Here is a 22044-nt window from a genome sequence, read left to right on the forward strand (position 1 = left end):
AAAATTTGTACGGTAAGAAAGTCGCGCCGGTCGCGTGGCCTAGGGGTCTCACTGAAAATCCTCGTCCCTCGGCGGCACCTTTTTTTGAATTTTTTTCCTTTTCAACGGCGTTTTTTGGGGATTTCGGATTTTTTTCGAATTTTTTCGCAATAATATTCTGAAAATAGATGAATTTTAACACATTTTGATGCAATAAAAAAATTGACCGGAGTCCCCCCTTTAAGTTGATTTTCGGCAATTTTCAAAAGTCTGGAGTTCTGTTGTCAAGTTTTCGATCACTTCGAAAATTTTGAAGGTGATAAAACAGGCCTAGATTAGAAACTTTGCATTCGCAGTATTTCTTGAAAATTCCTACGTTTTCAGCTATTTGCCAATTTCTGTGGGACACCCCTTTTTGGCATTTTTTTGTACAGAAAACACAAAAACAGATGTCTTTCATAAATCGGCAAATAGCTGAAAAACTAGGAATATTGAAAACATTCTGTGAATGCTAAGTTTTCAATCTAGTAGGTCTATTTTACACCCTGCGAAGCTTTCAAAATGATAGGAATTCTGATAGCCGAGCTCCGGACTCCCGAATATGGTCCGGAAAATAAAATGACCGGAAATCAACTGGAAAGTCTTTTTTATCTTATTGACCGGTACTGTATCTTTTATAGAAATCAAAAAAATGTCTGTCAATGTTGCCGATTTGATTGGTTTTATGCTAGAAATGTTACAGTATCTGTGTTCATGACTTTGATAAATGCAAATTTGAAAACTTCAGTTGTGCTATGCATAGGTTTTCAGTAATAGTGATGTCTGAATTTTGAATTATTTATAGCTGAAAACGACGTTTAAAAATATGAAGTATCAAAAGATCAGAAGCTTGTTTAGACCCTAAACTTTATAGTCAAAAACTGATCCAAAATGTGCCTACGAAAAATTTGTTGTGTCTATTTGTAGCTTGGTTATTATCAAAAAAAAAACTTTGCTTCAGGTTTTTCAGGCGTTTGATCTATCTGTGACAGCACCACAGTTCAACTCCAATATACTTCCCAGAGAAATAGATGGTCTACTCCCGGCAATTTTTATTTCATTGCAGTATAAAAAAAATCTGCAATATAACCTGTCTTCTTTGCTTTTCGATCGCCTATGGATGTCTATTTTCGTCCTAGATTTCCTATTTACAAGGCTTTTAAATATCAGCCTATAAATGAAAATTTGAACAAACATGTTTATAGACTTATTGAGCTATAATTAATATCTAGAATAATCTTTGTATTGTGGTTATACCATAATCCACAATTGGTGACAAAACACATGTCAGAAGACGTCTGAAATCCTCTAACCCGGTGAAGGTCTGAATGACGAGTAGTAATAAAATCGGTAGTAGTCTGTAGTAATTATTTTTGTGACTAGCCTCACATGAAAAAATATTTTCGATAATCGAAAAATAGACGGGAAGGAAGTTGTTTGAAAGTGTCTAGGAATTTCTGACAAGCATAATGGGTAGGTCGGACAGCTGATGGCTTTGAAGATCAATGAAATAAAATTGAATCAATTTGGTAGCAATCTATTTTTAGAATATTATGAAAACTACTTTTGGAGATGAAACATCAGTCTATTTTGCTCTGAATTCAAATTTCAAATTTATCTGTCATCAAAATTACGAGGTCAAAAACATCTGCTTAAAACATTTGATGTGGATCATTGAAACACTTTGAAATCAAACACACAAAGAAAGTCCACTTTCTCTTTTAAAGATCTTTATTTTAGTCAAAAAGATATTTCTATTTCTCAAATTATTATTCTAGTTTAAAAAACCGAAGATGTAGATGAGAAAAGCTGGTGGCCATGGCCAACCTAAAAATATTTTATGCCGGATTCATTGTCTAGTTTTCGTGCGTGCTCAGTCATTTTTTCAGTTCTGAAAATTTGTATTTCGACTTTTGTGGGAAAAGATAACAGAAAAATCGGCGAAAAGCAGTGAAAAACGAGAAAATAAACACGGAAAATAAAAGTATTACTGGATTACGGTAGTTGTTGTCGTGGGAACTTCGGGCACAGCCACCGGCGTTCCTCTTCCATTGCTCGGATTTCATTTGTACCAGAATAACATATGAAATCTTTTTTCTACGCTGGTGAAATTAAGGCCTGGGACCGGGCTTTGGTCAGGCCTGAAATAATTTTCAATGCCGTGCAGGGTATCAAAAATCCCACACTTTTCAGCCATATTTTGAGTTGTCTATGACCATAAGCTTGAGACCAATTGAGCTATCTCACAACCTTTTACCCACTCAAGGTCAATCGATTGAGCTGAAATCTGAACACTCAAATTTCGAAGTTTATTAGTTTTTTTCCCCGCGGAAAGCATGTTCGAGTCAATTTTTAGCTCAATCATCTCGATTCCCATGAAAGATATATAAAAGCTTGTCAACACATGAATTATTTAACATAATAGCAACTATATTTTATCAGTTGACGAATTTTTCATATCTCTCATAGGAATAGAGATAATCACTCGTATAATAAATAAATGAAGTTGCGTCTCTTTCTCTGTTCGTCAGTCTGTCCGCACAATTTTGAAAAGATTGAAAATGAAATATAAATTGACGTGACCATCAAAAGAATAGTAAGGAGCGGAGCGACGAACAGTAAAATAAATAGGTTATCTACGAAAACTCTTATCGAACTTCTAGGATTCGGATTTATCGGTATTTTGAAATGATCTAAAAATTTGGATTTTCGCATTTCCCAACCACTGGAATTACGCAATAAAAAATTTTCGAAAATTCAAATATCCCAAACCCTCAATTTCTAAATTTCGGAAATTTCGAGAAATTCTCAATTTCTCAACTTCTCAAACTCTGAAAATCGAACTTTATTATACTCCGAATTTCGGCAATTTGAAACACTTTCTTGGATTTTAAAATTAGTTTCGGATTTCTGATTTTTTTTAATTGGCTAATCGTATCATTATGAACTTCCGAATGACTCAATTTTGGGATTCCCGGGTTTCTTAATTTCTGACTTTTCAAGCTTTCCAATTTCTGAATAGCTTAATTTCCAAATCATTGAATTCTGGAATTGCCGAAATCCTTTCGAATTAAGAATTCGTGAAAAAACTGAATTTCTAAACTTCCATTTTTTCGAATTGTAACCTCACAATTTTCAATAAATTTTTCCCTCAAAGAACTTGGCATTTTTCACAGCGGAGGATACTTGTAAACCGGGATTTTGCAAAAAAAAAACGGGGGCCTTGTACCATATCATCTTTCATAATTAATTTTTTGGAACACCTATAATAGACAGGATAGAAATTGCCAACTACTACGAAATGTAACTGTTTGGAAAACTGTATCTTGTCTTTAAACAAAGTTACAGTCGAAACAAACAAAAAAGTGCTAGCCCATTTTATTGCTTGTAACTTTGAAAAAAACTGAACTTTGAGCTTGGCGAGTTTGAGAATGTTTGAGAAGTTTGAGAAGTTTGAGAATTCTCAATTTCTCCAAAAATTTTGACTTTTTATGGTTTTCAGGAATGCTGTATACATACAACATCATTTACATCACCCCCTTATCTTCTTTATTTTTTTCGGTGCACTCAGAGGTCTTATCTTTGCAATTTATAAAGCAAATGGAAAGTGTGACCTACTGATAGCGCGCCGGTCTGCGTAGACAGTCCGTTGTCCTGCTGTCGGCCTGCGTAGACAGTCCGTTGTCCTGCTGAGCTCGGCAGTGGTCCTTACATGAGCCCACAAGAATCCGGTGGACATTTCTGCCCAATGACAGTACCACTGCTTTTGGCATCCGTGGAACAAGAGACCCAGTACGACCCAGGCGGGTCCACCCCGAAATGGCGGACCGTGACATCGACAATTTTGCGTTTGACTCATCGACATTCTTTGTACCGAAATCTTGTTTTTCCTCCGCATTTCTTCAGACTAATCTACATTTAAAAATCATTTTCGATACCAATTTGTTATTTTTCCAGGTGAAGTTCCTCTTTGTATTTTTCCCTCCAGTTAGGGGTGGAGTTTGTGACGTGAAGGAGTCATAGAAAATGTCTAAACACAAAATAAAACACCCATTAGAAAATAAGGGAGACTAAGGAATGTGGGAGGGGAAGTGAAATGCAGATGTTTTGACTTTGGGGTTACGGTAAGCGGCTGGGTATAAAAATTAACAGGAGATAACACGGAGAACGCAAACCAACTAATAATGGTCCACGTTGCTCGGAACTGTGTCATTTGCCAGCGGCTCACTAGTGATTTCAGTTATGGGGTAAGTTTTAATGATACGATATCTGATGACGACTAGGATGATTTTCATATAGACACTAGAACGGTTTAAGATTATACCGTGTTAGTTTCATCTTTTTAAGTACCTCAAAACCTGTATTAGAAGGGCTGGCCCTTCTATTGTTCCGAAGTACCTCCAGAGGGTCCTTCTTTTTTTTCCAAGCCCTTCTTGGAAGGCACGTGATTCGGACGGTGGAAAAATTTTGGGGTCATGGGGTCCTCAATTCGGGGTACAAAATGTCTGAAAAACGACAATTTTTGTACCCCCGAATCGTTGTACCCTCCGAATTATGCGCCCCTTTTGAAGGGCCCTTCTAATACAGGTTTTATGGATTTTTATTTGTTCCAGGTTGATTGCTGCAACGCATGTAAAATGTTCTTCCGGCGCCATGTCGTCAAAGAGTCCCCACTGAAACCCTGTGTGTCAGGAAATGGAGAATGTTCTTCGGACACTTTAGCCGGCTGTCAATTCTGTCGATTCCACAAATGCCTCCAATCCGGAATGACTTTGGAACCATTAATCCCCAAACCTCCTTTGAACGAATTGTTTGAAAAGCTGTCAAAATTAGATTCCTATCGATATCAAATTCTCTGTAACTACTATCCAATCGATCCGGATCTAAATGTAGCTACTGTATTATTCTTTAAAAGAGTCATTTATACTGAAAGAGATCCAGGATCACAAATGAATTTCACATCGTGGATTTATATGAGTGCTCTAGCCACAATTGAGTTCATGAAAATGTTTGCATTCCTCTATTTGGCAAAACCAGAAGATCAGTTGATCTTAACAAAATCTTCGTTCATGAATGTGTCTAGTTTTTGTGCAGCTTTTCGAGTATATTCTTCAAATCAAGAGGTTTTATCATTTCCTGATGGCTCGGATGTTCTGCCTCATGAATTTGAGAATTCAAGATTAGAGGAAGTTGGGAATTGTATAAGGCGAAGATTGATTTCTAAATTTATCGATTTGAAAATTAACAAAGAAGAATTTTTGTTGCTTCTTGTATTGATATTTTGCAATCCAGGTGAACTGATAGCCAGATACCGTAACCTTTAACACTATCCATTTTTTCAGCTTTACCGAATCTATCGGAAACTGGACAGATTTTGGTTTCCACCTATCAGAATGTTTATAGTAGCGCTCTTTTCCACTATTGCTTGCAAAAATATGAAAAGTGTGGTCCCATCAGATACACCGAGTTGTTATCGGTCATAAGTGTTGTTGGAAAACATTCAGAAGATGTGAATAATTATTATGTGATTTTACAATTGCATGGACTCGATTATTCTATTCCGTCAATTGTTAGAGAGGGCATTAATTTGCTTTGAGTTGCTTTTCATGAAATAAAGTATTTCACAGTAGTTCTTCAAATCTGGTTGTGTCAAAGAAGCTTTTGAAGATAGCTGTTCTAGAATCTTAGAATTGCACCAATCCTTATGGCAAAAAAACTTGTGTCTCTTTAGACATAATTAACTTGTAAGCACGAAAATTTTAAGAAATTTTAAGTTTTACGTTTGATTCACAGCTACGGAAATTTTCAAAGCGTTTCTTCAAATCTAGGTATTGTTCTGATTGTCCAAAGATAATTGGCATAATGTTTCTTGCCCACCATTGTGATTTTCATAGTCTGGAGCAACTTTGTCAAGCGATAACTCATCTCAAAATGATCAAATTATTTGTAACTCGGTCAGTTTACTGATGGATTATTTGAGCTTTAGCACTCCAAATTTGAGCACAGTACAACGCTTTACTCAAATGTCATCCTAGTACAAACTTGAGTCCGGTTAATTATGCGCCATCCTGTACATCAACACGCCGAGTATCACTTTAGTCTGACAGCGATGCGCGTTGCTGCCGAAACTCCATCTAAAGGCACATCTATGGTCCAGCAGTGAAGGAGCTAAACTTTTTTTTGAATAATAGCATGGGATTTCGATACCGTATCTCAAAATTGATTTATTTTGGCCCAGTTTTGACTATTTTCTCTAGTTAATGGGAAAGTAAATTAAAGATTCATGAGAAGCAGACAAAAATTATAGCGAACAAGTCGAGTATTACTCTAGTCTGAACTTAAAATCAGAATTCTTCATAAATGTTTATTCAATGAAAAAATTGTTTCAATTTGCAGCTGCCATTCTGGCTTCAATGTCGGCCTTCTTCTCTTCAAAACACTTCCTTAAAGTTTTTTGATCTTCAGAAAATTGAGTTTGCATGAATTCTCCAACCTTTTCCATAAACTGTTTGAATGGAGTTGCCATGGTTTCATGATCCTTTTGTTGACCTAGAGCTGGCTTGTTGTCAGTGTAAAAGTCTTTTTCAATAATCGAAATTCTATCAATAGAAGGCTCGGAGATTCCAGCAGACAGAAGATCGGACTTGATGTAACTAGAATATTTTGATGATAAATATACATTCAAATTTCACTAACGGAATTGGGCAGCGAAAACAGCTATAGTTAGTGTAACGGAGAGGGCGATGATGATCTTGAACATTTTGAGAGAAGAACTCGACGACTTTTTTTGAAAAAAACATAAAATGAACTTTCAAACTGTGATCGACAAATCACAGAATGGGTTACTGGTTTGTGAGGATGTACATGAAATGGTATAAAAGGATCAACAAATCCAAAAACCCAATCATCGAGTTCTTCTCTCAAAACGTTCAAAATCTTCATCGCTCTCTCCATTCTTGCTGTGGCTGTTTTCACTGCTCAATTCCGTAAGTGAAATTATGAATTTTTCATTTTCCATTAAATTGTTGCTGACATCAAGTCCGATCTTCTGTCTGCTGGAATCTCCGAGTCTTCCGTTGATGGAATTTCAGTAATTGCGAAAGACTTTTACGCTGCCAACAAGCCAGCACTAGGTCAACAAATGGATCATGAAACCAAGGCAACTCTATTCGAACAGTTTATGGAAAAGGTTGGAGAATTCATACAAACTCAATCTTCCGAAGATCAAGCTGCTTTGAAGAAGCTCTTTAAAGAGAAGAAGGCAGACTTCGAAGCTAGAATGGCAGCTGCAATTTGATTGAAACATTTTAATGTGGAATAAATCTTTTCGAACCATTTTGGTTTTCAGTTTATCGCTTCAAAAAAAATCGCACCAAAAATTTTAATGCTATCAACAATTTTTTTTAACTCTTATCACTCGACCTATTATCAGTACAGCCCCTAATTTCAAAAGAGCCTTTTTCAGTATTCTCTGGTATGGAAATAAAAACAATGTTTGTCAAGAGAAAACGGTCCTCTACTTTGCATAATTTTGTTGACCGACGAGGATCCAAAAATACCAGAATCCGTTTGTTCAGCTCTTTGGGTCTCTCTTCCATTTTAAAATACATCCTAAATTTTCCTAAATCCTACTCAAAAAAAATGAAACCAATTTCTCAAAAACGAGCAGGTCTTCAAGGTATTCGAGGAATCGCTATTATTTCTGTAGTGGGTTTTCACTTTTTTCCCGAGTACTGTCCAAATGGATACTTGGGTGTTGATCAGTAAGATTTTCGAGAAATTACTGAAAATTTGATAGCGAATATTCCAGATTTTTTGTCCTCTCCGGCTACTTAATGTGCATGTTGCTCCAAAAATCAGACCCTACACACCCATGTTCTCTGATTGTATTGTTCTACTCAAAACGAATGAAACGGATAATCCCTTCATATTTTCTTATCATTTTCTTATCATTGATAAGTCTGTATGCAATTTTCCCCGAAACATCTTGGGCTACAAATCAAAATTCTGGGGCAAGAGCACTGGTTTTTGTGTCAAATCAACCGAAATCTCTAGAGGATGATTATTTTCAAATGGTAGCTTTGAAAATTTTTGGGTTTTTTGAAAATTTTGATTTTCAGCTTTCAGTTGCAATTGATATATTCACCCATACGTGGTCGTTGTCTGTAGAGGTTCAGTTTTATTTAATGATACCTTTGATATATCTGATCGGAGAGAAATTGTCAAGGAGGTTTCAGATTCTCTATTATATTTTAATAGGTTAGCTACCCCTTATTTGCTTCAGAACCCCACTATATGTTCACTTTGAGCTCAATTATTTCGCTTTCTATAAGAGATATCAAAAATCTGTCAACTGATAAAAAATTAATGATATTATGATAAATAATTTATCAGTTTACAAATTTTTGATATCTTTCATCAGAACCGAGATAATTGAGCTCAAAAAGCACTGTAGATTATGATTCAAGACTTTCGATTTTTCAGGAAGTTGCTCATATTTTCATCATTTTTATTCATCACCGACTACATCATTCATGAGTGTTTTTGCAAGGATTTGGCAGTTTCTGATTGGTTCTTAACGTTTTATGATATCGAATTGTATGTACATATCTTGAAACTTCAGGATTCTTGGTTTCAATAATCAATTGTACCAACGTTGAAGCTTCCACTTCTGAAGATCCGGAATTTGAGAAACTACTTATGGATTCTGATGACAATGACTCTGTTATTAAACCCAACAAAAAAATTGATACATTTCTAAATTATTTTTGCATTTTTCTTATTTTTAGTTTATTAATTCTATTATTCTATCCAATTGTCTTGGATTCTAGAATCCTACGGTAATATTTTAACCTTCAACCAATCGAAATTATGGTTTTCAGACTGATCATCACAATTGCCACAGGATTGCTCATATCAATTTCGAAAGCTGATCAAAGAATTTTGTCAAATCCCATATTAACTTACTTTGGAGATATTTCATATTTATTTTATCTAGTGCATTGGCCCATTTATGCATACTGGAAGTTAGCTACAACAAAAGATCAACACAGTAATTGTTTTGACATTTTAAAATTTGTATAATCTGAAATTTCATGCAGCACTGCTAATCCTTCTCGCTGCTTCTGTTTTTTTTTCCATTTTCATTCATGAAACAGTTGAAAAATGGTACCTAAAGCAGTGCTCTACAACCATAGGAGTGATTACTCTGATTTTTCTGATATTGAATGTAGCTCTGATCAATAAAGAAAAGCTAGTTTATGATCAGCCGATGATGGAACAATTGGATCATGGAAATTTAACGTTAGGTAAAATCTTTGGAAGTTTCATAACAACTTGGTTGATTATCCAGATGATGCTGCTCGTTTAAACCACTTTTGGAATGTAAAAGACTATCTTAACTTGATGGTCCCGACTTGTCGGTATGAATCTCCTTACGGACCATTTGGATGGTGCCATCATAAAACTGACGGGTTATCCGGAACATATAAAGTGATGATTATTGGAAATAGTTGGACAGCAAATCATGCTAACGTCTTCTATCAAGAATGTGGTCATATTGCTAAGAGCATTCTGCAAGGCGCTGCTTCGGGTTCGTGATTTTTTAAAATTAAAACAAAAAAAAAAATATTTTTTCAGCTTGCGAGCCTCTCTACCCTACTCGTTTATCAAGAGCTTGTCGCTCTAATTTTACCAACTTTGAGGAACGAATACGTCAGGAAAAGCCAGATTTTGTTTTTATGTTCACAAGGTGCTCTTAGAAAATGTTTCATAATTATATTTCTTTTTTAGATTCGTCACTATTGGCGATCCGTTTCCACCGAATGTCACAGTTTCCGACAATGACACAATTTATGAAACTATGAAAGAGCAAATGCTAAAATTTATACCAAATATATCTCGAAGACTTTACATTTTGGATGCGATGCCACGACCAAACGTAGAATATATTGAAAAAATCGTACCAATGCTGAAGGAAAAAGTTCCGATGGAACAAATTGACGTTAGTGATTGAGTGAAAACGTATAATTCAAAAATTATTCCAGAATTTTCTTGTCAACCAAACCTTGTACCAAACAGCGCGTCAGAGATATGCCAAAATCGCCAAAGATTGTGGTCCGACATGTGTTCTCGTAGATTATGACCCGATTTTCTGGAATTCGACTTCTGGAACTTTTCGGTTTTACGACGAGATTGGAAGGTCCTATTTGAGTACTTCAACTCATTTGACACCTCGAGGATTAGAACATATACGAAATGTTTGGACCGATGTTTGTAGAAGGATATTGTGAAGTTTTTTAAATTTTTGTACATATGTCTTGAATAAAGAATTTGTTGTTTTTTTATCAACTATGTATTACATTTCAATTTTTCATTTTATTATTTTCAAAAAATCATTTTTTTGGAAAGTGAAACGATATTTGAAGAATAAAACCTTCAAAAACAATCGCAGAATTTTTAGAGATTCTCCAATTCTACTGGCTGAAAAATTGCAAACTTTCAATTTGTCGAATTTTTCCAAGATTTCTAACCGAAACCTTATTATTTGATGGCGATCTAGGAACAGTACTATTCGCAAATACCGTAACCTCTTCACAGCATAGTGCAGAACGGTAGCAATGGATGGAGAACAAGAAAACAAGAGAATCAATTGGAGGATAAATGGAGATGCTCATCACAACGAAATAACCAATTTGTCCCACATAAATTCCACTCATTCCACCAAGAATCATGATAGCAGGAGGGATATATACAAGGATCAATGGAACGGACGCCTGGAAACTTGTTTAAAAAAAGCGCTCCATTGATAAAATATTGGATACCTGAATAACGATAGCTCTCAATAATTGCATTTGCATCTTGTAAAGTTCTTTTGACATTTGCGCCTTTTTGAACAAATTCAGCGTATCATTGTAAGTCAGAAATCCACAGACCAGAGATACCGTGTAGAAAAAACCCTGAACTGCAAAAGTAATTTTTGAGAATAAAGTGTGTGGTACCTGGAACCCAAAAAGTCCTAAAAATGCTACCATGGTTCCCCATTCTATTTCTCCGTATTTATGGTAACTGTAGTTTGCCACGTGGCGACATAGAACTGCTACGTAGGGTTTTCCAGTGAGATCAACATCTTCCACAAGGATAGTGGTCAAACTAAATGTTGTTCTTAATCATGGTTACGGTATCATGGACTTACTTTAAGTGGGCGGCTCTCTCTGGAGTTGGTCCCATTATGGTGTAAACCAAAAGGGACCAGATTCCAAATGGAACCGCACAATAGAGAAAAAGAAGGATGACTCGCCATCCTTTGAAGTAGATTAAGTGACGGGGTCTGTAAACAAGGGCCCTAAACAGTTATAGCGAAGTTTGCCTCTTACTTGCAAATGGAGACATACCGATAGATGAAATTGAGAGATAGGAATGAGGAGCTGGCAATGAAGCATCCACAGTACGCTACTGAAGTTCCGGTGTTGTGAAAACTCTACATAAATAAACTTACTTAATACAAAATGACCAGCATAGACTCCCAAATCGAAAAGTCTGTTCTCAGAATAAAATACATAACCAAAACCATGAATATCCACCAAGGCACTAGGTTGGGCTAACCAGTCAATGATAGAGAAGATGAATGCGTAGAAACAGTAGATTCTGAGAAAGTTCTTATATCCACTAAATGCTTCTGGAGACTTTCTTTCAACCAAAATGAAGAGAGTGACTGTGGACCAGAGGGCAGTGAAAAAAGAGAACCATCCAAAAATGTGGGTGATATTAGAGAGTGCCGAATGCATTTTTGGTAGAATTGTGAAGTGGTCAATAATAAAAAGTGGTTGGATGTTTAGTGGGTTTCCCAGAAGAGGTCCAAGTTTTCTTACCGAAATCTTATAGAGAAATATTGACTGGGTTTAATGAGATGTTCCTAGACAATCGTATCGACATACTCTAGAGACGTGTGAGATGGGTGTATTTAAACGCAAGAAAATAGTGATCTATGTAAGGGGAAGATAAAAATGGAATCCACTCTCAAATTGGCTGAAAAATTGCAAAAGTTCAAGTCGTCGTATTTTTTCCAAGTTTTCTTACCGAAACCTCAATATTTGTTGGCGATCTAGGAGCAGTACAATTTGCAGATACCGTAACTCCTTCACATCATAGCGCGGAGCATAACAACGAATGGAGGAGAAGAAAACCAAAGAGTCATTTGGATGATATATGGAGATGTCACACATAAATTTCACTCATTCTACCAAGAATCATGATAGCAGGAGACACATATCCAAAGATCAATCGAACAGAAGGCTGGAAACTTGTTAGAAAATGAGCCAAAAAAGTGGATGTCTAGATTCGAAATAAGGAAATAAGGAGCTAATATGTATGGGGGGCTCCCAGTGGAAAAGGTTCATGTAGAGGGAAGTATTGACAATGGGTTTAATCATACTTGTAACGGGCCGGGCCGGTCCGGGCTTTTTCCCGAATTTAGGAGGCCCGGCCCGGCGGGCCTGTCATTCCACAAGTTTTGAAAATTTCAAAAAACACATAAGGGGGGACCCTTATGTGATTTTTTCCGATCAAAAAATTTTTTTCGAGTTTTTAAAATATTTTTTGATCAAACAGACAAACAATCCAAAAAGTACAAAAAAAATTCAGAACTTGTATTGAGGGCTCAAAATTCGGTTCAAAATGACAAAATTTTTGCTACCGGGCCTTCCGGGCCGGGCCCGGGCCTTGAAATTTTCCTCAGGCCCGGCCCGGAATTTTACAAGTGTGGGTTTAATAAGATTTTTCTAGACAACAAAAACTTTATAGGCATGCATCAGGGACATGTGGGTTGGGTGCATATAAACGCTAGAAATTAGTGATTTTTGTAAAAACAAAGCCCACTCTCTGAAAAAAGGGATTTTTCGGCAAAATTCGAAGATTTTTATATTCTATAGTATTTTGTCTCAATCCAATTTCTTATTGTTTTACTAAATTGATTTCAATTGGCTTTTCTTAGCGGGGGTGCAAACGAGTTAGCTGTCGTTTTATCAGTTTTCTTACTATCAATCTCGAACAAGATAAAAATGCACTCCACTTTATCTGATATAACCTATATTTTTTGCTTATTCTCATTTTTTACAGTTTGGAGGCTATAAAAACTTTCTCCGGATTTCCTGCTTCTACGCATTCACATTTTCGTTGATTGACTGGTTGATTCAACCATGTATTCTGGTGGATGTACGAGGATTCAGTTATGTTTTCTACTCTGAAGACCGAATGTTTGATATTAGATTCAGTTTTGGAGTCTTGTTACAGGGTGAGTTTCTGATTGTTACTTGGAAGGGAACATTTGAAACTTTAGTTCTTTATTGTCGATGCTTCATCGCTAGTTCTTTCTTATCTTTCAACTTTATTCACCGTTATGTTTCCGATTGCAAGTTAGTCTTCGGAAACTGTAAACTCCAAGAAATTTTGAATTTCCAGAGCCTTACTTTCTTCCAATGTTGGAGAGTCATCATTTTATTTCTTTACTGTTTCCTTCCATTCGCCATTTGGTCCACTCTGATGTTCCAATTCATGGGTCCGGTTCCCGAAAGAACAGAACATTTGAAGTAAGACTTTTAAAACTTTTACGTCTCGCACAAAAAACTTTTTCAGCATTACTACAATGCTCGTAGAGCGAATAGACTTGTCTGGAAAACCGTACATCGGAATTGTGACTCGCCACGTGGAAAGATCAGGTCACTACCATTATGGGGAGATGTAATGGAGAACGATGGGATCTCTTTTAGGGATGTTTGGGTTTCAGGTATTAAAAAATATTTTGCTTCAAGTAAGTTCTGCCCAGGGTTTCTTCTACAATGTCTCACTGATTTGTGGGGTTCTAACTTACCACGAAGTATGGAGTTGTTCGAAATGGCTCAGATTTCTCCGAAGCTCGATGAAATGCAGTTTCAACTCTTGAGTGCAATTCTGATTCAGGTAGGCTACAGTACCGACCAAACGAAAATAGTACATTATTTCTGTTGTTTGAATTTAATTGAAACATTGTGTCTCACAGTACCGGAAAAATTGTTACCATATTTTGGCTTATTCTGTGGTGAATACCGTATCTGCTCTAATAGAAGCCCACCTATACGTGCACTTTGAGCTCAATTATCTCGATTCCTATGATAGATATCAAACATTTGTCTACTGATAACTTATTTATCTCAATATCACCAATATTTTATCAGTTGACCAACTTTTAACATCTATCATAGGAATCGAGATAATTGAGCTCAAAGTTGATGGTTTGGGTTAGAGGAAAAACGGTAATCCACTTTGAAGTCCTAAAAAGATGTCTCAAAATTTTCAATTGTCTGAAATTTTTAGACTATGCTGAACATGGTCCCTTTTGGCTTTTTCCACTCCATTACATTTTCCAGGCGCTAGTCCCATTGATCCTCATTTACATCCCACAACCTATCATGATCATCGGCGGAATGTGTGGCGTTTATTTGGGACAAATCGGCTATCTCGTTGTTATGAGCAATGTATCCTCCATTCGATTCCCTCGTTTTCTTGTTATCCATTCGCTCCTATCGCTCTGCTTTGTGATGTGAGGACAATGAGAATTCGGAGAATCACTCGACGATGAAGACTATCAAAGTTTCAGCCGTCAGTGCAGTAAATAATTGAAGAATGCTTCGTCTATAAATTTTTCACCCAAGAAATACAAAGAAAAAAATCAGCTGTTTCGTAGGGCCATGAAGAGATCAAAACCCATAAATTCAACGTATCAAAGAATGACCAGAAGCAATAAAAAGAGACGGTGTGATAAGGAAGATAGTGTAGTGAGATATGGCTGTTTTAAACATGTTTCGTCTATGTCATTGAAAACTATTCGGACTGGGAGGGTCTAAAAATGTCATGGAATTTTTGAGTACCTTGGTGCTAATTTTTGTTTCCTTTAAAATGGCCTGGAAAACTCATAAGAGTTGGTGGCCTGAAAAACTGAAATTGCAAAAGTTAGGCCACCATGTTTATATGGTCCAGAAAAAAAACCTGCTAAATATGAAGTCATTTCTAGATCATAGAAGTTGGTGGCCTAGAAATCTCAAATTGCAAAAGTTAGGCCACCATGTTAAAATGGTATGAAAAACACACCGGGGGGATACCAGGTCGTTTCGAGGACTTTTACCTTGTTGGTCTAGAAAACTGAGATTGAAAATATATCAGGTGGTGATGAGGCCCTTTCTAGATCATAAAGTTGGTGGCCTAGAAAAGTCAACTTGCAAAAAATAGGCCATCATGTTAAAGACCATCAACTACGGCGGCCTAGAAAAATCATCAGAAAGTTAGGCCACTTTATTCGTAAGAAAAAATTTCGAACATAACGAAAACCACACAGAAACTGTACATTTCAGAATTTCAAGTTTTCTGGAAATAAAAAAAAAACACTTCTGCCAATCTTCTAAAAGTTTTTAAGAGGCTTTCTTTAATGCGATTTGTCATAATACCGCTATTCTTTTTCTGAATTGTAAAACGATATATTTTGCATCTTTAGAAAGTTCAGTTTTTCAAAATTTATAGAAAAAAAAGCATATGTTTTTTCCATTGTCCGTTATGATCATAACTTATGAATCATTGCTTCGAAAGGTTTGAACAAAAAACCAAACAGATTTTAAAGAAAACCGGACCCAAACAAACGAACTGTTAGTTTACTTTTTTGACGAATTGAACTACAGTAGTCCTTGTTTTCAAAAACACCATTCATTGTGGCATTTGATAAAAAAGAAACCAATAAAAAAATCCATGTAGTACCCTTTAAAATTTAATAGTCCCAACTAGTATCCCTCTGACCATCATCCGACTTTATGAGGCAAAAAGAACAAAGATGAAAAGTGTGTCTTCTTAGATTATCTTTTTCTTATCACTCTCCCTCCCAAAATGATATCATTTTGTCACTTTTCGCGCGGTTCGTTATTTTTCCTTCTTGGTTTCCCGCCTTTTCAAACAGTCTTTTCAATCTTTTTCTCTCTTTTATTGTGATATAACATTTTAACAGCTGCAGAATCTCACGACGTCGTCAGTCGCAGTTAAGATAGCAATTTTTATCTTTTCAATATAAAGAAAAATTTATTTGAAAAATGACAAACAAGGTATGATTAGAGGGATACGGTAGATATGGTTGATCAAATTGTTTTTAAGGGGAATATGTCAAACCGAAATGGACCAGGAAATAGTCATTTTCTGGAAGGTAAGAGTTTTCGGAGATTCAAAAAAATTGGATTTTCACAGTACTACCCAGGGCTGTCAAACGGCCGGCCGCGCTGGAAAACTTTTTTAATACGGCCCCGGCCCCGCGGCCGCGGCCTCGACCGGCCGTCGTTCAAATAAATTAAGACGCTACTATGGGTTTTCAACAAAAACATTAATTTTTATTTTTGAATTTGAGCAGAGTTTTGGCAAGTAATTTCGAAAATATGAATGATGGAAAAAGAATGGAAAAATGTAGAAAAATTAAAAATTTACAAATTATGACTTCTATTCGATTGTCTATCTATTGTTCCCATGGGTCCCAAAAATAATTTTTGTTTCATGTTAGTTACTCCCTTTTGAAAAATTATATTTTTAACCGATTTTCCATGTTCTAATGACCCTTTTCATTTCAAATGAAGTTTCCCTCGGCCCCGCACAGCCGGCCGGCCGAGGCCGGCTTTTCGGCCGCGTTGTCGCTCCCAAAAATGAAAGCCGCGGCCTCGGCCGGCCGTCATTTTCGACAGCCCTGGTACTACCGTAAAACCTGAAGTACAGAGGCTCCCTAACTTTTAAATTTGAGCTCAATTATCTAGGTTCCAATGTGAGATATCGAAAATCTGTCAACTGATAAAATAATGCTGATATTATGATAAGTATTTTATCACTAAAATTTGTTTTGATATCTATTGAAGGAACCGAGATAATTGAGCTGAAAATTACAGAATGTGATAAACAAAATATAAGCGTTTAAGGTTAATTTTAAAGTTCCGGTAATTTTAATCTCCTCAAATTTTGCAAACGCCTGAACTCAGACTCAATTGAGAAAATCTAGTCGTGTTTAGGCTCATTTTGAAGCTCTGGGCAAAAAATTCAAAGAATTGAATGTCGAAAAAAAATTGGTAGAGTTTGAAAAGGCATATTAGAAATTTTTCAAAATTATGAAAATCTAATGTTATGCCTAAACTTTGGCTTCAAGATCAAAGTTTAAATTTAGAATTTTTTATGTTACAAGCTATAAAATGAGTCTAATCACACCTTTCAAAAAATGTTGGAAAAAGAGCAATTTGATAAGTTTCAAAAAATATTTCAAATAGTCAATTTGAAGTTTTTTTTTATTTAAAATCTCCACTTGCAGAAAAAACACCAATAGGAGAGGTCCCTAACTTTGGACCAATTTATCTTTATTCTTGTAAAAGATATCAAAAAGCGGTCAACTGATAAAATATTTATCATAATGTCAGCAATATTTTGTCAGTTTATCACTTTTTGATATCTTTTACAGGAACCGAGAAAAATCCATTTAGACTGGACGGTTCTGATTTTCCGGTAGTTCAAGTGCAAAGTAGTAGTCTGCTAGTGGTTTAATTTTTGAACCCGTTGAAATGATGTCAGAATTTTTTGAAGTAGGTGGATTATATATGAAGGCCACAGTTCTTTCTTCTAAACATCAGTAGGTGGATTATATGGAAATACATCAAAAAAGTATCGATTCTCAAATTGCAAAAAAAAATAATTTCCTTTCATTTATGGATGTCCCTTGAAAACTGAAACTTTTTCAGAAATCGACGAAGAGGATGATGGTGGGGTTAAACCCCCAAACGAAGAGCCAAGCGTTTCTACGGAGAGGTACTGTAATTTTTTTGAGAAAAAAAAAAGATTATGAAACATGAGAATCTAAATTTTTGAGAAATAAATTTCCTAAGTTTCTCATGATTTATAACTCAAAGAGTTCCGACTTTTCTCAATAGTTGTTTTTTCATTGTTTTCCTAAATTTCCAGCAAGGAACCAATGAAGCCTGCTCCAGAAGACAAAAAAGCCGCCCCAGAAGAGAAAAAGAAGTATCGGGTTCATCCAACGATGCAGAATTTGCCGTTAGCCAGAAGTAACTCATCGACAAGTCTCTCAAAAGCAGAAGCTGTTGAAAAATACTACGAACGAAATGCGCATACTGTATCTGGCATTCACAAAAATCAAGACACTTTCGGACAACTGCAAAAGAGATACAAGCCGAAACAAGATGCAGTCAGTGTGCTCAGCAGTCCAGGAGCACTTGGGGAAACAGTTTTGCCAACTCCCAGACATTTCGATCGATCCATGTATTGGTTTGCATTCCATCGGAAACAGATTGGTCTTCGACATATTATAGTGGCATTGATGGTTTTGTCGTATACTATTTTTGGAGCATTTATGTTTTGGAGTGTTGAGAGCAGATATGAGAGAGCGATTACCTTGGAACGAATGACGAATCTCGAGGAACTTCTTGGAAAGATTTCTGAAAATATCACTGAGATTGTGAACGATCCAAAAACGAACACGACGGAGTCAGAGATGAAAGCTTATATCAGGGTTTGTTTGTTTTCCAATAATTGCGATTCGAGCTCAATTTTCTCAATTTCTTTGAGAGATACCGAAAATCTGTCAACTGATAAAATATTGGCGATATTTTGACAAAGTTTTATTAGTCACCAGATTTTTGGAATCTCTTATGATAGCGAGGTAATTGAGCTCAAAGTGAAAGCATTGCTCTGTTGGATGTTCTGATGCCAGAAGAAAAAGAGCACAGCATAGTCAGTTCAAATTTAGAATTTCAGTTTGAATCTACAAGTTTAATGTAGAATTCGATCCACAAAATGATATTTATTTCGACTATATTTCTTTAATACCAGGCGCCGTAAGACCATAGTTTTAATCGAGGGCTCTTTTAAACAGGCTCGCTTTAATAGATAGGCTATATAACTTTTAACTTTGAGCCAATAACTTGGTTCCTGTTTAAGATATCAAAAAGTAATCAACCAATAAAATGTTGCAGATATTATTTCAAACAATCAATTAGTTGACAACTTTTTTGATATCTATCACAAGAATCGAGATAAATCGGCTCAACTTTTCCGGTGAACAAGTACAACCCACAGTAATCCTTAATTCCAGGATGCCTACTTAACACTGATGAAACTAGAAGGACAGTACAAAGGTTCGACGTACTACAAACTAGAAGACCACGGACGCAACTGGAAATGGACATTCGAAAGTGCATTTTTCTTCAGTATGAATGTTTACACAACAACTGGATACGGGTCGATTGCGCCAGAATCAACACTCGGACAACTATTAGTTTGTATTTACGGATTCATTTTTGTGCCAGTTACACTGGTGGCTCTTCGTGACTTGGGACAGTTCTTCTTGGTGCATTTGACAAAATTATATGCTCAGTTGATACAGAGAATGAGGTTAGTTCTGGTCTTATCCCGTAGTAAAGGTAGTCCAGTACGTGCAGTTTGAGCTTGAATATCTCATTTACTGTAAAAGATATTTGAAAAATAGTCAACTGATAAAATTTTTATGATATTATCAAAAGTATTTTTTTAAATATCTTTTGAAGGAGCCGATATATACTGGTTCAAAGTTTAAAGTTAGGCTAGAGTGTTTACGGTATTGGAAGTCTTGCAACCACCCGAAAAAATGGAAGTCTTTATTTGCTGAACACTGTATACCAAATTATAACCTTGTGTTTGAACCTATGCAATACATTTCCAGAGAACTAAACGGTGACCGTACTCTGGACGTCAACGAAATCATCAAAATCCCCATCAAAGCATGTCTCCTTCTTCTTGCTCTCTACCTAGCATTCTGCACCATCTTCATCCACTTTTTCGACGAGTTCAGTGGCCAAGAATCAGGAACCGGAATGTCTCTATTTCTCTGTTTCTACTTCTCATTCATCTCGTTGAGTACGATTGGGTTGGGTGATATCATGCCCAACAATGCTACGGTAAGAAATTTGAGATAAAAATTGAAAAGGTAACGCGAATGATGATGTCAGTTCTCTCCTATCATCTCGATAATGTTCTTCTTCGGTATGGCACTCACCAAGGTCGTCAACAGGAACACATTTATTGCTGTGGAGAATGGAATTTTCGGTTGGTTGAAAGAGACTGAGAGATTGAAGAGAAAAATGGTTTTCAGGTGCTCTTACTCTTGTGGAGAACAAACTCGATGGAATTGTTCGTCGTGGAAAGGTGATGCCAGAAGAAAAAGAGAAAAAACCAACGAAGCAACCATCAGCTCCTCATCCACCACATATCCAAAGGGCGTTGAGTGTAGAAGACTATGTTGCTGCCCAGGTACCGTACTTCCTCTAATAGACACCCACTCAACATTGAGCCCATATATCTCGGTTTCTGTAAAATATAGTGAAAAGTGGTCAACTAACAAAATGTCGCTGATATTGTGATAAACATTTTGTCAGTTGACTCCTTTTTGATATCTTTGACAGCAATTGAGATAAATCGGCTCAAAGTTTAAGTACCGTAGGCTCTGATAGAACGACCCCCCCCCCCTTAACTTTGAGTCAATTTATTTCGGTTCCTGTAAAGTAAAGGGTGGTCTTCTATTAGAGTGATTACTGCGTTTTTTTTCTAATTTTTGCGCAACAAATTTCCAAAATTTCAGAGAGAAAATACGAATGATGTTCTGAACAACTTCACTGTCCGATCAATTGCTACCTTCATGAAATCGAATACTGACATTTATGGAGGAGGATTTGGAAGAGTTCAATTGAGACGAGGAGATTTGATGGGAAGTGATCATCAGATGACAACGACTTCAATCGATAATAAGCCGCCGAATCAGCAAGATTCTGCAGTTTAGCCAATTTTAAATTTTTTAAGCAATTTCCCGACGCAATAATACTGGTATCTCAAGTGTATTTCATCTTTGAATCTTTGAATCTTTGATATTTGTTGTTTCTTCTCATCGAATTTGGAAATATAAAGTTTTTTTTTTCAATTTTATTGAACAATGAAAAGATTGAACAACGATATTAAGACGGGGAGCGTCTCTTACCCGGAAGAAACTAAATTTGAATTTCTCGCTAACTGAAACTATTCAAGACTGCTCGCTCGGCTTTTCCTCGTGTACGGTTGTCGGACAAGTGTTTACAACTTGACACATTTTTTGAAAAATTTTCATTTTTTCGTAGTTTTTTCAAAAATAACGATTTTTCGCACCGATTCTTTGCTTCTGGGCACCCGAAATCACCCAAAAATCGTATTTTACCAAGCTTTTTTCTGTCAAAAATCAAAATTTGGCGATCCCCGCCAATTTGAAATTCGGCACTTGCGCTCCAATTTTGTTTACAAATTGACCTATTTACAGCAAAATGTAAACAAATTTGTTTACTCAATCATTCATTCACTGTGATTTCCAATTTCGCTGACGAAGACTACACCTTCTGAATCTGAAATCTGAATTCTGAACTCTAAAGTAAGTCACGCCTTCTAGAAATTGAATCCCTAATCGTCCTCCTAATTTTCAGAATGGACCCAACCTACAGCAAAGAATCCAAAGCCGATTACGACCTCGAGAAGCTCGCCAAGGAGTTCGAAAACCGTAACCCGGAGGAACTTCTCGCTGCCCGCGGAGCTCCGGCTGCTGTCGAGAAGACGTTCCCACCGACTTCGAAGCTTCCAGAAGCCGCTGATCTATCATCGCTTCAAGAATGCGTCAAGGAGAAGGTGAAATTCTACGATTCATTGGAGAAGAATCCCCAAGACATTTAGGAATTGTTCCTGGCCACAATTTCTTTGTTTTCTACCGAATTTCACTTTTTTGTTGTTTCTATTCACCAAATTTATTTTTAAAAAATGTATTTTTTTTTCTTGAAAAATGCCAAATTCCACTATTTCTTCCGATCTGAGCTGAATTTGAACCCCCGCCAACAAACTATGGGACAACCTCACGGTCCTTTCGAGGAGACCCCGCAAATTCCGGGGAAAGTGGGCGGAGCCTAAAATGCAACCCTGGCACGG

At 36.4% G+C, this 22044-nt stretch overlaps 8 protein-coding genes across 8 annotated transcripts in view; 6 read left to right on the forward strand and 2 right to left on the reverse strand.

The window, feature by feature from the left end:
- Nucleotides 1-4202: 4202 nt before the first annotated feature.
- Nucleotides 4203-5614, forward strand: Cbr-nhr-233 (the record flags this gene model as incomplete). The annotated part of the gene is made up of 3 exons (XM_002637949.1): nt 4203-4265; nt 4632-5310; nt 5361-5614. The coding sequence occupies 3 exons, from the start codon at nt 4203-4205 to the stop codon at nt 5612-5614; spliced, it is 996 nt and encodes a 331-aa protein (XP_002637995.1).
- Nucleotides 5615-6403: 789 nt separating this feature from the next.
- On the reverse strand, nt 6404-6778 carry CBG04820 (the record flags this gene model as incomplete). Its single annotated transcript, XM_002637950.1, has 2 exons — nt 6404-6671; nt 6711-6778. 2 exons carry the CDS (start codon nt 6776-6778, stop codon nt 6404-6406), a joined length of 336 nt encoding a protein of 111 aa, XP_002637996.1.
- A 165-nt stretch (nt 6779-6943) lies between these two features.
- CBG04821 lies at nt 6944-7315 on the forward strand (the record flags this gene model as incomplete). Its single annotated transcript, XM_002637951.1, has 2 exons — nt 6944-7004; nt 7050-7315. Coding segments are annotated over 2 exons (327 nt in total), but the record flags the coding sequence as incomplete, so codon positions are not given.
- Nucleotides 7316-7659: 344 nt separating this feature from the next.
- Nucleotides 7660-10310, forward strand: CBG04822 (the record flags this gene model as incomplete). Its single annotated transcript, XM_045238204.1, has 12 exons — nt 7660-7781; nt 7829-8093; nt 8139-8277; nt 8487-8616; nt 8642-8649; nt 8681-8858; nt 8901-9070; nt 9120-9326; nt 9371-9610; nt 9658-9769; nt 9811-10021; nt 10065-10310. 12 exons carry the CDS (start codon nt 7660-7662, stop codon nt 10308-10310), a joined length of 2028 nt encoding a protein of 675 aa, XP_045092772.1.
- Nucleotides 10311-10476: 166 nt separating this feature from the next.
- Nucleotides 10477-11804, reverse strand: CBG04823 (the record flags this gene model as incomplete). The annotated part of the gene is made up of 7 exons (XM_002637953.1): nt 10477-10500; nt 10551-10793; nt 10842-10976; nt 11019-11169; nt 11213-11347; nt 11394-11472; nt 11516-11804. 7 exons carry the CDS (start codon nt 11802-11804, stop codon nt 10477-10479), a joined length of 1056 nt encoding a protein of 351 aa, XP_002637999.1.
- A 1424-nt stretch (nt 11805-13228) lies between these two features.
- Nucleotides 13229-14597, forward strand: CBG04824 (the record flags this gene model as incomplete). Its single annotated transcript, XM_045238206.1, has 5 exons — nt 13229-13309; nt 13355-13430; nt 13477-13604; nt 13651-13974; nt 14421-14597. The coding sequence occupies 5 exons, from the start codon at nt 13229-13231 to the stop codon at nt 14595-14597; spliced, it is 786 nt and encodes a 261-aa protein (XP_045092773.1).
- A 1564-nt stretch (nt 14598-16161) lies between these two features.
- On the forward strand, nt 16162-20884 carry Cbr-twk-34 (the record flags this gene model as incomplete). The annotated part of the gene is made up of 8 exons (XM_002637955.1): nt 16162-16234; nt 17796-17862; nt 18016-18583; nt 19166-19464; nt 19772-20006; nt 20058-20154; nt 20201-20358; nt 20687-20884. 8 exons carry the CDS (start codon nt 16162-16164, stop codon nt 20882-20884), a joined length of 1695 nt encoding a protein of 564 aa, XP_002638001.1.
- Nucleotides 20885-21552: 668 nt separating this feature from the next.
- Nucleotides 21553-22044, forward strand: part of CBG04827 — a gene marked incomplete at both ends in the record, with an annotated part of 2227 nt that continues 1735 nt past the window's right edge. Inside the window, one exon of the mRNA XM_002637956.2 lies at nt 21553-21750. Coding sequence (XP_002638002.2) covers nt 21553-21750 — 198 coding nt within the window. The remainder of the gene's footprint in view (nt 21751-22044) is intronic.

Source organism: Caenorhabditis briggsae, assembly GCF_000004555.2.
Source record: "Caenorhabditis briggsae complete genome, chrV, whole genome shotgun sequence".
In the NCBI taxonomy this organism is placed as follows: domain Eukaryota; kingdom Metazoa; phylum Nematoda; class Chromadorea; order Rhabditida; family Rhabditidae; genus Caenorhabditis; species Caenorhabditis briggsae.